A 14,412-nucleotide genomic window follows, 5' to 3' on the forward strand; every position below is an offset into this window, starting at 1 on the left:
ACTCTGCTTCACTAACAGATTTCTGTCACTGAAACATTTCCACCAGCTAAAAAAAACGTGGTAAAAGAGATTTGTTTTGCCTGATACTTTTTAAAGCCCTTCACAACTTTCCAGCTCCCCCCTCAGTTCTTTAGGAAAGAACTACTGTTTTCTCATTCCTCTTTCTGGACATGATTATTGTTCACTTTTTTCCCAACCAACCATTCCTCCAGTCTATTTAAGACTGACCCAGCTGAAAAGATCCATCTTTATGGCTTAAACCACGTCCACTGAAGTTTCCTGCATATGCCTGGTGCAGTGGTGGGTCCCCCCCAACACCTTCAGGGTGTGCCACGAGCATCATCTCAGTGTGAACCTTCCCTCCCATCCCCAAAATCCCTTCAGATGGGCCCCCCTTAGAAAAAAAAAAAACCTTAGAAAACCATTTTGCTATCAGAGTAGCAGAAGGGATGCACTGGTTTGGAGCCAGCCTCAGTGAATGAGGCCTTTTGACTACCTGGCAATTTTCATTATAGAGTCAAAAGAATCATTTGTGTTCTTTCACTTTTGGCTACCAAGATTATTTTGTCTCAAAACAAAACAAAGGATTATTGGTTTTGGCTTCCTTAAGAGGAAAAATAAGTTTGGCTGATGAAAAGAGCTTGATTTAATGGGGGTAAAAGTAAAACAAAAAATTGGATAAGTGGAAGCAAAATTCACCAAATGTTTCATGCAATAAAAAAATCCCCTAAGGTAACATTTGGAAAGCCAAATTAGGTATTAAGCCTCCTTTGTTTTATTGTCAAAAGTGGTGAGGTCTGGTGAAAATGGCACTTGCAAGCCAAAACCTGGCTGAACTTTCAGGAAGACTCTGAGCTACCCCTGTCACTTCTAAAAACTCTGCACCTGTGTTTTTTTACAGAGGCAGTGCTAAACCCTGGGCCCATTGTACCAACAGGACCAGGCTGCTGTTCACAGCCTCCTTTTCTGGATGTAACAGCGCCTTTCTCTGAGAGAAGAAAGGAAAAAAAAGAAAAAAAACCAAAACAAATCAAGAGCAAATCATGTTTCAGCACAGCTATTTTTTTTTTTTTCCCCCGTATTTCCCCCCTCTCTACTGATATGTAAAAAAAATATATATATTATATTATATTTTCCTTTTCTTAAATTATTTCTTTCAGCCTCAGTCCCAGCCAAAGTCCTGCCCTGTCATCTGGTAGAACTTCATGTTGAAGGGCCGGTAGAAGTCCCGCAGCCTCTGCACCACCTCCTGGTCTATGTCAGGGTGGGTCCTGCCTTTGGTCTTCCCCAGGCAGTGGGGTTTGCTGCTGCCCTCCGCCTTCTTCAGGCACGGGAAGCCCTTGGTTTTGTTGAAGTAGAAGTGTTTGTCAGTGATGATCCTCTTGAGGCCCAGAAAGTCCTGGACCCTGCCCAGCTCCCCTGCGGGGTCGCTGATGAGCCTCTCCCCGCTGACAAAGAGGATCTGCCCGATGGGGAAGTAGAGGAGCCAGTTCTCCAGGTGCTTGGCATAGATGCCAATCTGGATGGCGCTCCATGAGGTGTCAATCAGGCCTGTAGTCCTGTTTTTGAAGGTCAGGCTCTCAAAGGTGGGGATGTCAGGCTTCTTGGAGAGCGTCTGGGTGTAGTCCGAGATGGCTCTGGTCACGGGGTCCCGCACCACCACGATGAGCTTGGTGCCCTTGGACATGGAGGAGATGCGGGCTGGGGCCTCCTTGGTCACAAAGTAGCTGGGGGTCTTCTCCATGGTGATCTGTCCCTCCAGTGTCCTGGGCATCAGGTCCCTGCCAGAGGGGGAACGAGGGACACGTTAGTGCCAAAATCCCCGGGGCAGGGTCGGGAGCTGGATGTGGGCAGCGCCCTGGGGATGTCCTGGGGATCAAGGGCAGGATGGTCCTGAGCCTCCTGCCTCTGCCCCAGCCCTTCCCTCCTTGCATTTATTGTCAGGAGGCCCATAATGCTCTGACTCTGCAAACACCTGAACTCGTCCCTGACTCCCCACTTCCTCTCACTGCACATTTACCTGGAATTAGACCTGAATTCATTTTGCCTGTTCAAGCCCTGCCCTCTGGATGGGATCCCACCTCCCTTCTTGAAACAGCAGGAGCACATCTCAACCATCCCAATGCCCTATCCCTTTAAATTCTTCTCTGCCCACATTGGGGTTTCCTGCACAGAGGCTTAAATTCCCTGGAATAACAGTGAATTCCTGGAGTAGCAACCCTCCCTTCCTGTAGGAGAGAGGAATTTTCAAGGGCCAGGATGCAAGACTTTATTTTTTGGCATTTCCAAGGAGGCAGCAAGTTGATGCCACATAAAAATGTGCAACATCAGCCCCCTGACCTCAGCAATTTCCTTCTTTCACCCAAAGACATCCTGCACGCTGGCTGCTTTGGGGAGTTCTGCATTGAAGTGGGAAGGGGGTTTGGGGCAGATCCATCCTGCTTCATGGTCCCCTTGAGAGTTCAGAGCCCTCCTGGGCCAGGATTGGGTGTGATTTACTACAGAGCCACAGGATTTGGTGGTTGGATACCCTGAGCTCCTTCATGTTAAACAAGGCACAGCAGGAAGGTGTAGGAGCCCTAGGAGCAGGTGAGTCCCAGCTCCTCTCCCTCTCCTCCTCATCCCACCTGCATGGCACACCACATCCCAGCCCCTCACACCTTCACTCCAACACCACACCCAGGCAGGAGCATCCACAGAACGCCAGGTTCCCACCCCCTCCTTTGCTTACACACAAATCCATCCTTCCCCCCGGGCCCTCGGCTGCTCTTCCCACGGCTCCCATCCTTCCTGGGGGATTGGGGGATGGATGGGGCTGGCTGCAGCCTCAGGGAGCTTCACCACCATGGCACCAGCAGTTCTCATGGCAATGCAGCCCCCCACACCCTGAGCCCTTGCCTTGGACCCCGTGTGCGAGGGAACTGCTCCCGCTGCAACCATCGGGCAGCAGCAACATCTGCTTTGCAAACCTGTGCAATATGCCAGCAAAATTGAAGCCATCTATCAGAAAAAGCAACAATGAAAAGCCAACAGCAGCTAAAAACAGCAATAATAACCAAACCCCAGGCTGTTATGTTACAAACAAGAGAGAACAAGGAATGGCCCTTCCTAGGACAATTCCCTTTGCAACCACGTCACACGGGGGCTGAGCAAAGACATGGGCCCAGAGCAGTCAAACCTCTGCTGAGGGTTTCTGTCTGGGGGAAACTCCAAGAATTTGGGGCATTCAGGATGGGGAATAAGCAAGCTGAGGAGTGTGAAAGACCTCTCGTGCATCCTGAAGGATGTGAAGATGAATCACTGCTGATAATAAGTGTGGCATTTGCTGAGCAGGCACATAATTCTCCAGTGGAATTTGCCATGATTTTTTGCCAATTTGCCTGATGCTGCAAAAGACAAAAGTGTAAATGTTTTAGAAACAGGCTGGCCAAATTCTTGGTGGCTGAAATAAATAGAAGTACCAGAGTCTGAGTGCCCCTTCAGCTGTGGAAACCCCCAAACCCCCCTGCCCTCAGCTGGGAGGAGGTAACAGGAGGAGACCTACACTTTATACATCTGTCTGTGGATGTCTGATACCATCTGGAAGGAGGCAGGACTTCGCTCTGGACCGGTGCAGCTGGTTCTGCTCAGGGCAGCCTCACTTTTGACAATGGCATGGAGTGGCAGATAGGACAAGGGGTGATGGCTTTAAGCTGAAAGAGGGTGGATTTAGAATGGATATTAGGAAGAAATTCTTCCCTGTGAGGGTGGGAGGCCCTGGCACAGGGTGCCCAGAGCAGCTGTGGCTGCCCCTGGATCCCTGGAAGTGTCCAAGGCCAGGTTGGATGGGGCTTGGAGCAACCTGGGACAGTGGGAGGTGTCCCTGCCATGGCAGAGGGTTGGAGTGGGATGATTTTTAAGGACCTTTCTAACCCAAAGCAGATTCTAAGAATCACCCTTTTCCCCCTCATGCACCAAGCCCACGTTTCTCAGATGTGCTGGTATTGCCCTGCAACCACTGGGAGCACCTGAACCCTTGGAAAGGTGAAGAAACCAAGTCTGGGGAAGTCCCTTCCCCACTGCCTGCCAGCTCCATCCTGCTGGATGCTCACCCTTCCCTTCAGCTGCACTCCCACTGCCCTGGCTGCAGCCCCAAAAGGGGGCTCAGGTCTTCACACCTGTGGCATAAAGGAGTCCCACAGAGCCCGTGGGCTCTCCCAGAGGTGCTGCTGGTGACTCTGGCAATCAGGACCTTCCCACTGCACAGCCTGTCAGGTGCTGCAGGGTTATGAGACAGCAGAAGGCACTGCTGACCCCAACCCTGCACCCCAAAACACCTTGGGCTGGGGGCACCCTGCTCCAGCTGCCAGGTGCTGTCTCCATCTTTGCCACAGGTGCTGGTCCAACCAGTGAGATACACACAAAGAAACGGTGGGGAAGGAAAAACCCCTGGGCAGGTGTCAGAGCATCCAAGGAGCCTCCCTGCTTTCATGGCTCGGGATGAGCCGTCAATGGACGTGATAACAAACACCCCAAAGCAAAGCACAAAGGGGAAATCTCTCTGTTAGCTGTGCCACAGCTTGATTTTCCCCCGGAGCAATGTGCAGGGTCTGGCTGGGGTTTGGGGCACCCCAGCCTGAGGCAGTGGTGGGAAAGGAACCCTGTGCAGGTGAGAAGTGCTGTTTTTAAGAAGTGCCACTGAAGGGCAATGCAGGGAAAGCTGTTATCTAAGAAATGCCCCACAGCTCTGAATCAGCTGTGGGACCTTGGCTCCTCTGAAAAGGGTAAGGAAGAGTCAAATCTGCTCCCAGAAATGCAAGACAGGGTGGATGGAACCCTCTAGATAAGGTGGAGTAGCAGGGCAGAGAGGGAAAATGAACTGTCTGAGGGGGCTTATTTCATCTCTGACTTCTCCACAGAAACAGTGCCAGGATTTCTGTCTCCAGGAAGGGGCCAGACACCGTGGTGACAGGCATGTGACAGGCATGTGACAGAGCTGGCAGCCCTGGGGGAAACACAGAGCCTTCTCCATCATGAAGCTATCAAACAAGGAGGACAGAGCAACTGAGGCACAGCCAGCATCGCGGCTTGGTGCAACCTCACACCCCCAGAGGAGTGTGTGCTGCTCCCTGGACCACTGCTGCCACCAGCAACTTGTCTTCTTCTTCCCCCACCAGCTCTCTTTTTCTTCCAAATCATTTTAAGCACTGACTCTGCAACAGGAATTTATAAAAAACCCAAAAGTCGCTCTCACAAGCAGTCAGTCCCCTTCCCCCACCTCCAGCCCACACTCCCAGAAGTACCATTACAGCATGTTCAGATGATTGAAAAGAAAGATGCTCTAGCAGGAGTGATAACTTGATGTAACCAGGAGCGTGTATGGATGTATAAATTCAAAAACGCTGCCTAAAGAGATTAATTCCTCCCTCCCATGAGACCAGCTGCTAAGCCCAGGGGCTGTGCTGCCCCAGCAGCTCTCACAAGGCTCTGCATTTGCTTTGATGAGCTGTGAGTGTACACAGGAGTTAGCTGAGCCTCCTGCTCTGCCTTCCTTTAGATCTCAGGTGAAATCGATACACGGAAAGATGCACTTCAGGAAACTGAGAAAAATTAAAAACAAAACAAAACAAAACAAAAAACCTCCATGAGAAGCTGTGAGACTGAGGAAGCTGAAAGGAGAGGGGCAAAAGATCAGAGCTCTGCAAGGAAAATCACTCATTGTGTTGTTGGATGTAAGATCAAACCCAACTGGCATTAATAGCAAAAGGACACCCTTGCCACTGATTTTAATGATGGATTAAGCTGAGCTTGGAGCAAAATAAGAGGCAGGAATGGTCCTAGGAGAGGACAAGGAGCCCTGGGTGTCTCCTATCCTCACCAATCCTGCTGCAGAGGCATTCTCTCTGCATAAAGACAATGCTCAGGGAAATGCTGGTGCTTTGGAGGGATCTATGATACAACTGCCATCTCTCAGAGGATGCTGCAGCCTCACAAAACAAGTCAGGGGCCTTGGAATTTCCTTCATCTCTGCTCTCCCACCCCCACGGAAGCAGTGTGTGCAGGATGTGCCTATCACCTGCTGAAATACTCCTTTTTCTTTAGGTTGTGGTCAGAAAGGTGTCCAGCAGGACTGCTTCATTTCCACCATCAGGAAAGCATTCCTGGATTCTCTGCTTCCACAGGACGTGCTGAGGTGCCTGTCCTGCCTCTGTGGCATGGTCCCTGTGCCCAGTGCAGTGAGGGCCCTCCCAGCAAACAGGTTTTTACCACTTCCAGTACCCCAGAGGAGTTGAAGCATGAAGAAAGTAGATCAGCTATTAAGAAGATATTCTTTACTATGAGAATGGTGAGATCCAGGCTGCCCAGGGAAGTGTTCAAAGCCAGTGATGTCTTCAGTCAACTGTGATGGCTCAAGGGGATAAAACTTCACATTAAAGGTGAATATCCAAGGTAAACCTGAGCATGGGAAACATCTGATTGTTAATCTCAAATAAGTCCAAGTAAGCAAACACTTTACTGAAAAATATTAGGAAGTAGAATAAATCTTAAAGACTGAAATCTCGAAGGAAGTTTTTTTCTGTTTTTTACTGTACATTATTGAGAAGCACAGATTATTTTCATTAGCAGGTAGAGACCCTTGGACATCATGAAAGACTAGCTAAAAATTATTTTAAATAATGTTATACAGGGCTTGGAGCAACCTGGGCTAGTGAAAGGTGTCCTTGCCCAAGGCAGGGGGGCTTGGAATGAGATGAGCTTTAGTGCCCCTTCCAACCCAAACCATTCAGGGGTTCTGTGAACCCGGAGCACTGAGCTGTGCTGGGATGACGGGGACAGCTCTCAGAGCACATGGGACATGCTGACACTGTCAGGAACTCACAAAAGTATCCCAAAAACCAGACCTGGCGGCAGGCAGCCACCTACAGCCGTGCCAGAGCCCAGGCTGCAGGGACAGTCACTGCTGGGTGACTGCCCTGGTCACAGCCAGGGGACAAACACAGCACACCATTTCCACACCAGCTTCCCCAGCACAGCCCTCAGAGCCTCTCCTGCCCCCAGCCCCCAAACCTGCTCACTCCGTGGCTGCTGGCATTTATTTGAGCAAGTCTCAGTATTTATGTGTCTCATTACATCTGCAGCCAGCAGCAGCTGTTTGCACACTGGCTCTGTCAGGCAGCATCTCAGCAAAACTGCCTCCCTCTCCCTCCCTTCCTCTCCTTCCAGTTAAGCTCCCTCTGAAGTTTAGGGTGCAAATGCAGCCCTAAAATGCAGCCCCCACAGCTCCTGAGGTGTCTCCTCCAGCCCCATCCAAAGCCCCAGCACTGCCCAGAGCCCAAATGCAGCCTGTGCAGCAGGGCAGGGGCTCATGCAGCCCGTGCAGGCACCCAGGCTGTGCCCACCATCACCCCTGGCACAGGTGTGTCCAGCCCAGGTGTGTCCAGCCCAGGTGTGTCCAGCCCAGGTGTGTCCAGCAGAGCCTCCCAGGGGCACACCAAGTCCAGGGGCACCTCCACTCCCTTCACCACTGGGTTTAACCACCTCAGCAGTTCTAAGAAAAAAACACTCCAGGAATGTCAGTGCCTCCAAAACAGACTGGGACCTCGGGCTGCCAGTGCAGGGCTGGAGGAGGAAAGAGCTGGGACCACCCCGTGCCAAGGTCACTGCCAGGAAGCCTCGTCCTTCCTGAGGAGCTGGGAAATCCCTAAGGAATGCCATGGACAATGCAGCTCGTTTGCTGATAACTCCAGAGGCCAAAATCCTTCCTGGACCTCAGGCTCTGGCCTTGCTGAGGAGGAGCAGCATCAATCCTGGGCTGAGGGCAGGGAGCCGAGCCGAGGAGGCAGCGGTGTCCCCGGGATAAGGGGGTCCCACACCCCCAGGAGACCCTGGCAGAGCTCACAGTGTGACTCCCTGGCAGCTCCCCTGGCTGCAGAGCCACGGGGCTGAGGAGTGAGGGGCAGCATCTGCACGCAAAGAGGGGGCTCTGCTCAGCAGCCCCTGCCCGGCTCCTGCCCCACTGCTCTCCCGGGAATGAAGCTCGTGTGGATCAGAGCTAATTACAGCACGCAAACCCTCTGTCTAATTGCTCTGATTAATTATTGACGGGCTGAGCTGCTGCTCTGAGGGCAGCAGGTAATGGGGAGCGCTCTGCCCAGGCACCTGCTGGCCTCCTGCCTCCTTGTGCTGAGGAGTGATCCCAATGTCCAGGCACTCCATGGCCAGTCTGGGAGAGAAAACTGTGCCAAGAGGTTCCCAAAAATCCACTGTGCTGGAAAGCACATCTGGAGACCACCAGTGCCTAAGTGCTATTGACAGGCAGAAACTCCCTGATGTCATTAGCCCTGCAAGCCATTGATTTTCTCTGCTGGAACAAGAAACTCATCGGAGCCGAGGCAATCGCAGGTGGCACTACCACCTCCTCTGGGCTGTCCAGCTGGGCTTTGGAAGAGGGATTTCGGGGCTGTTTTCTTTCCAGTGGCTAATTGCTGGAAAATCCCAGCCCTCTGCCTAGCAGGAACAGATGAAGAGCCCCAGGGCTCTTGGTCACAGCCCCTTCAACATGTGGCCATCCTTTGTACGGGAATGGAGACACCACCAGGCATCTTCTAAAGGATCTTTCTCTGCCAGGGTTGGGGCTGGGCTCATCTCTGCAGTGCTTCCCCCTGGGGCTGGCCATGAGCTCTCTGACCCAGCCTCAGCTCCCCTCTCCCAGCAGCTCCAGCAAGCAGGGCCAAGCACTGGGAAGGACAAATTCCTCCTGTCCCCATCAGACCTGGACCCAACTCTCACCACCTGTGGCTCTGCAGCAGCACTCTGCACCTCTCCCAGTGACAGCTGAACCCCAGCAGTGGGCAGAGCTCCTCACACAAGCCATGAGCCACTCGCCAAATTCCTGCAGCACCAGCTGATTCTTACAAGGGAGAAAATCAGGCTCACAGCGATTTCATCGTATTTCCAACGTAGTTCCCAAATGAGAAGTGATTTTTCATTACAGCCTGCTGACTCTCCTCTCTGTCACGTTATGGCAAAGCAGGATTTTCCAGCTGAGACAATGGACATGATCCTTTTGCATCCTTGCTCCCTGCCCTTCTCCCTTGCAAGTGCAAATCAGGAGTTCCCTTTTGCCAAGCCACCACACACGAGGGTCACTCACTGCTGGAAGAGGACAGCAAGGACATGGCTGGACATGAACCCCATCAACCCTACACTAACCTAAAACAGAGATTTGCTGGGAAGTCCTTGCCTGTTTGTCCACTGCACATCTGCACCATGGAGAGGGAGCTCCCAACCTCTTTCCATCACACAGAAGGATGCCAGGAGCCACAGCCTTGCCAGGGATCAGCACAGCCTTCAGCCTGGACCTCACCTCCCCCAATTACAGTCTTAAACCACCCAGTTTTGGCACCTGCATTGCAATTTTTTGTTTGTTTTAAAGATGTGCCTGTGTGGGCTGGGGTTTATGCCCAGGCAGGATGTGAACAGAGCAGGAGTTGTTCTGAAAAGTTCAAAGAGTAAAGACCAAGGGATGAGAAAAAACAGCTACAAATGGCCCAGCACTGATATAAATAAATCTCAATGTAATTTTTACTCCCTAAGGGCACTCCTGAAGTCTTACACAGGTACATCCTCCCAAACATTCTCCCAGGAGCTGCTGCTGGTCTTGGAGGGACCAGGGCTGCACCTTCCCCCTCCTGGACCCAGGAGAACCCTCTTGACGTCCTCAGCCTTGTCCTCAGCCAGGACAGAAGGCTCTGTAATAGGGAGAATATGGAACAACCTCCATCCCCAAACCAACAACCCCCTCATGCCTCTCTCACTCAAAGATCTCCAAGACCACACATTTCAGCCCTGACTAAGCAAATCATCTTAAGGAGGAAGGTTAAAGAACTGTTTGTTATTGGAATTGTCTCCCTCTTTAGGATTCGTTTTTTGATAAATTAACTCCAGCTTCATTACTTCATGATATATTTCCCTTGACATTTAATTATACTTACCCCAAACACATTAAGCCAATCAGTCTGAACAGCTTCTTATTAATATGCAAATTTCTCCTTTGAAAAGCCATGAATCTGTGAAAAATCTCTACAGGCTTCAATCAAGGCCCTTTTGGGAAGTTGGGAAGTTCCCTGAGAAGCACCCTCCTGGCTCAAGGCAGGAATCCAGCCCCACAGACATGTCCTGGTGCCTGGTTTGGGAATGGGAAAAGAGGATGTTAAAGCACCTTCTCAGGTCTGGAGCCATGAGCATGAGAGGTTGAATCCTGCAAAGCAACACGGTGTTGGCAGCTTATCCCCATGCCAGCACCTTTCCATGGGAACCACTGCTTGTCCTGAGTGCAAATCCTCCCTCCCCTGGGACCACAAATGGGAGCTTCATGTGGGAGCTGCAGAATATTCCCTGAAATATCAGCTTTTAGCAAAACAAACAGGAATCTGGTTCTCCTGGTGCCATGGGCAAATGGGACATGATTTGCATTAGGCAAATAAATTGAAACTACACAGTTAACCATCTGCCCTGGAACAGATTTAAGTTTTGCTTTGAAGCAGCACTTCCAGCCTCCCTCCACTCTCACATCCATCTGAACGCTGCAGGATTTTCTGCTGGGAAACCAACTGGGAATTAATTCATTGAATCATTCCTATAATTGGAGAGAAGAAACATCAGTGTAGCCCTGGTGGCCTTTGGCCTCATGGATGTGTTTCCTGTGGATTACACCAATGGACAAACCACAAAACTGCTTCAAAACCTCCCAGAGCCTCCAGTTCCCACCAAAACTCTTTAGTCACCAAACCCAGATGATTTCCTGGGAGCTGCTGAGTTCCACATCATCACCTCGAGAAAAAGGTCACCCATTTCATCTTATTTCAAGAGAAGTTGCAGGTTTTCTTAAAAAACATCTGATTTTCTGTAATTTTTTTGTATTTTTTACAGTTAGACATCAAGATCAGAAATACACTGCAATCAGTGTACTATATAAATAGTCCAATTTTGGGAAATGGCTCTCATGAGCAATAAAGAAACCCAATTTACTATGCACTATAATAAAAATATCTCTTTTACCATATAAATCAAACCAAAGTGAACAGATAAAAAAAAAAAAAATAAACTCAACCCCCCTGGTTTCTGCCCACAGGCACAAGGAGACAGCCCTGGGGAAGGGCTTGCCTGCCCTGTATAAATATATACAAGAGCAAATCTGTTAAAAATTGCAGCCACCACTTTGTTTTCTAAAGGTCCCAGTTTATCCTTCGTCAGAAGAAGCAGGGCTGGGGAGAGGTCGGCCAGAAACACAATCCTTTCCTGTATAAACACCATAGTCTGTGCTGGTTTTAAGTGCATCATATGGCCTATATTTTATATGTGTATATAGTGAGAGAGAGAGAGAGGAACAGAGATTTTTCAAGCCAGTCAGAGACATAAAGTGATCTTATATCATCTAAAACCAACAATCAGACTTGGACTTCTGGCAGTTTTCCTTGCAGTCGTCCCTGCCACCCCCCTGCCCCTTCCTCCCAGCTGCTGGAGCACACTGCTGTCTGCCCCCATTATTTTTCACAAAGGCATATAAATCACTGTGGAAACTCTTATTATCTTATTTTCCCTCTGCTTCTCTCTTGTCTGTTTGGAGAAAAATTAATGCATTTGTCTCTGGAAAAATGTGCAGTCTCTATAATTCAGTTTTAAAACAAGCACAACTAGCAAATGGATAGACCTCCGTTAGGAGACTCATTTTTCATGTGAGTAATTGAACCCTTCCCTTCGATTTTTCCTTTGGGTGTTAAAGACAACTGATGCCTTCCTGGAATTTGCTTACGTCTCAGAAAGGTGGAAAGACAAGACAGACAGAAAAAGCAGAAAAATGAGAGGAGAGGAGACTCGAGGAGAGGAGACTCGAGGAGACTCGAGGAGACTCGAGGAGAGGAGAGGAGAGGAGAGGAGAGGAGAGGAGAGGAGAGGAGAGGAGAGGAGAGGAGAGGAGAGGAGAGGAGAGGAGAGGAGAGGAGAGGAGAGGAGACTCGAGGAGAGGAGACTCGAGGAGACTCGAGGAGACTCGAGGAGACTCGAGGAGAGGAGACTCGAGGAGAGGAGAGGAGACTCGAGGAGAGGAGACTCGAGGAGACTCGAGGAGAGGAGAGGAGAGGAGAGGAGAGGAGAGGAGAGGAGAGGAGAGGAGAGGACAGGACAGGACAGGACAGGACAGGAGAGGACAGGAGAGGACAGGAGAGGACAGGAGAGGACAGGAGAGAGGAGAGGAGTCCAAAGCATATCTTAGAACCTTGGCTTTCTCTGTAGGGGGACCCTGGGGAGGCTCCAGGCAAACATCCCAGATGGGATTTTTCCAAAAGCTGGTGGAGCTTTGATTTGGGCAGCCTCTCACCACCAAGGCTGCTGAGGAAATCCATCCCCATCACAGGGACAGTTCAGTGTCCCACAGACCCGTGGATCACCAGCCCTGTTGTGTCCTGCAAGAACCCCAAACCCAGAAGTGCCTGGGGACACACACACACTGCGTGGCTGATGTCAGCAGTTTCATCCTGGTGCCTCTTTCTGCACCTGAAACTCAGGAAATCTCCACAGCTTCCCTCCCACTGCCAGAAAATGGGAACCCAAACCATCAGTTCTCCAGGAAAAGTCCCCCAGACAAACCAACCTCAAAAATCATAGCCAGCTTGAAAATAATCCTCATCCCTGGTGCTGGGGATGCCTCTGCCCAAATCCTGATCACTCATCAGCCCTGGGGCTCGATTCAGAAGCCAGACAAAAGTGGAAAGTCAAAAGAGTGACACAAACAATCACAAAGAAATCAGGAATAATTCCAGAAAAGCCACAATCAAGTGAGTGCTCAGGCCAGCAAGAACTGTTGTTCCTTTGTCTCTCTCTACATTATCTCTGTCCCCTGGGAGCTACATTATTGCCTGCAATACATAATGCAATTTGCTCATTTTCCATGTCTGCCTCGTTTTCCCTTGGTGCAAGCAGGCCCTGCACACAGTGCCTGTGCTCCTCCCATGGAAGAGAAGGATGGGAACTGGAGCTGGAGAGAGGGGTGGTGCTTGAGAAGCAGCACACAACGTAAAGGGACATAAAATGTTGTCTGAAAATTGGAAGGACACAGAAAAAAAACACTAAATGGATGTGATTTGTGAAAAAAAAAACCAACAAAACCCAAAACCAGTGTCCCTCTGTTCTCCTTCCCTCTGAAGAAATGCCACCAAATCTCAGAGACTGGAAATCAGGCCCTAGTGAGTGCACTGGCTAAATGAAGGCAGCTGAAGCTGGAGGCAGGGAAAGAATATTGGAAATGGGCAGTGGATGCAGCAGGCTGGGAGGCACTGGGCTGTACAGAACCTGGGGAGTTCTGCACACCCTGGTGCCTCTGGAGATTGTGAACTGGCTGCCGGCGTTTTGGGAGCAAGGAGATGGATTTTCTCCTTTATCTGCAGAGGTGAAAGGATCTGTCCACCAAGATATTGTTGTGGAGTCCTAAACAGTTCAACAGAGATTATTGAAGAGTTTTGGAAATTCCTGTGGCGTGCCCTGTACTGCTGGAGATGGTGTGTGCACATCTGTGTGTGTATCTGTGTGCTGAGAGTTTTATGAAAGACCCAGACACCTCAAAGACCTCAACGTTGAGAGTAGAGGCTGCTCCTTAAATTATGCTGAGAAGTGACTTTTTTTATGTATCCTCCTGCTGCATGGCCAAAAACTCCTCCATCTGTATTATAAAAAAGGGAGCCTGACCTCAGGCTATGATCTAAAATATATAGTCACACAAGTTTACTCTTGCAGTGGTTCTTCATCCTTCCTGTGCCAATTGTTTGTCCTTTTGCTAAATGAAACTTTAATGGCTGGGAAAGGGCTCTGTGCTTTCATTCCTGGAGCAAAGCAGTCAAGTGCAAAGCGGGAAAAAGTCTGCAGAAAACAGAAAGCTGAAAAAGATTCTTCCTGGCCTAATTTGCAAGTTCTGGGCAAGGCAAGGGCCAGTGCAGAGGAAGCTGCACAGAGATGGACACTGGTCTCCCCAGCCCCACAGTCAAGGCAGGGAGTTCAGCCACTTCTCACAAGATTCATTCAGCAAGAGCTCTTCCCTGAGCTCAGCAATTCCACCTTCTCCCAGGGAATGCATCGCTGCCTAATCCAGTATCAGCCATCTGACATATTCCAGGAAGTTTTAGTCTGCAGCAGATCTAAATCTCATGGGTAAATGACACAGCAGCCAGCTCAGCTCTGGCTGGTCTGTAGGTTTGTACCTTCATGGCACAGGGATGTGGAGGCTGAGGCTTGGGCGTTAGTGGGACACCGAGGTTGTTCAGGGTGAGCACGGCTCAGTAATGTGAAAATTAAAAAAAATAGAAAAAAGAAAGGTGAAGTGTTCTCCAGAAGATGGATGGATGATTGATGGATGGATGGATGGATGGATGGATGGATGGA

The 14,412-nt window shown here is 50.1% G+C and overlaps 1 protein-coding gene across 1 annotated transcript in view; it reads right to left on the reverse strand.

The window, feature by feature from the left end:
• Window positions 1-503: 503 nt before the first annotated feature.
• Window positions 504-14,412, reverse strand: part of LOC102112304 (heparan sulfate glucosamine 3-O-sulfotransferase 3A1) — a 31,392-nt gene continuing 17,483 nt past the window's right edge. Inside the window, exon 2 of the mRNA XM_088065430.1 lies at window positions 504-1,781. Coding sequence (XP_087921556.1) covers window positions 1,163-1,781 — 619 coding nt within the window. The 3' untranslated portion in view covers window positions 504-1,162. The remainder of the gene's footprint in view (window positions 1,782-14,412) is intronic.

The sequence above is a fragment of the Pseudopodoces humilis genome, chromosome 21 (assembly GCF_049639895.1).
Source record: "Pseudopodoces humilis isolate 2021_Gansu_Grassland_sample_001 chromosome 21, ASM4963989v1, whole genome shotgun sequence".
NCBI lineage: Eukaryota > Metazoa > Chordata > Aves > Passeriformes > Paridae > Pseudopodoces > Pseudopodoces humilis.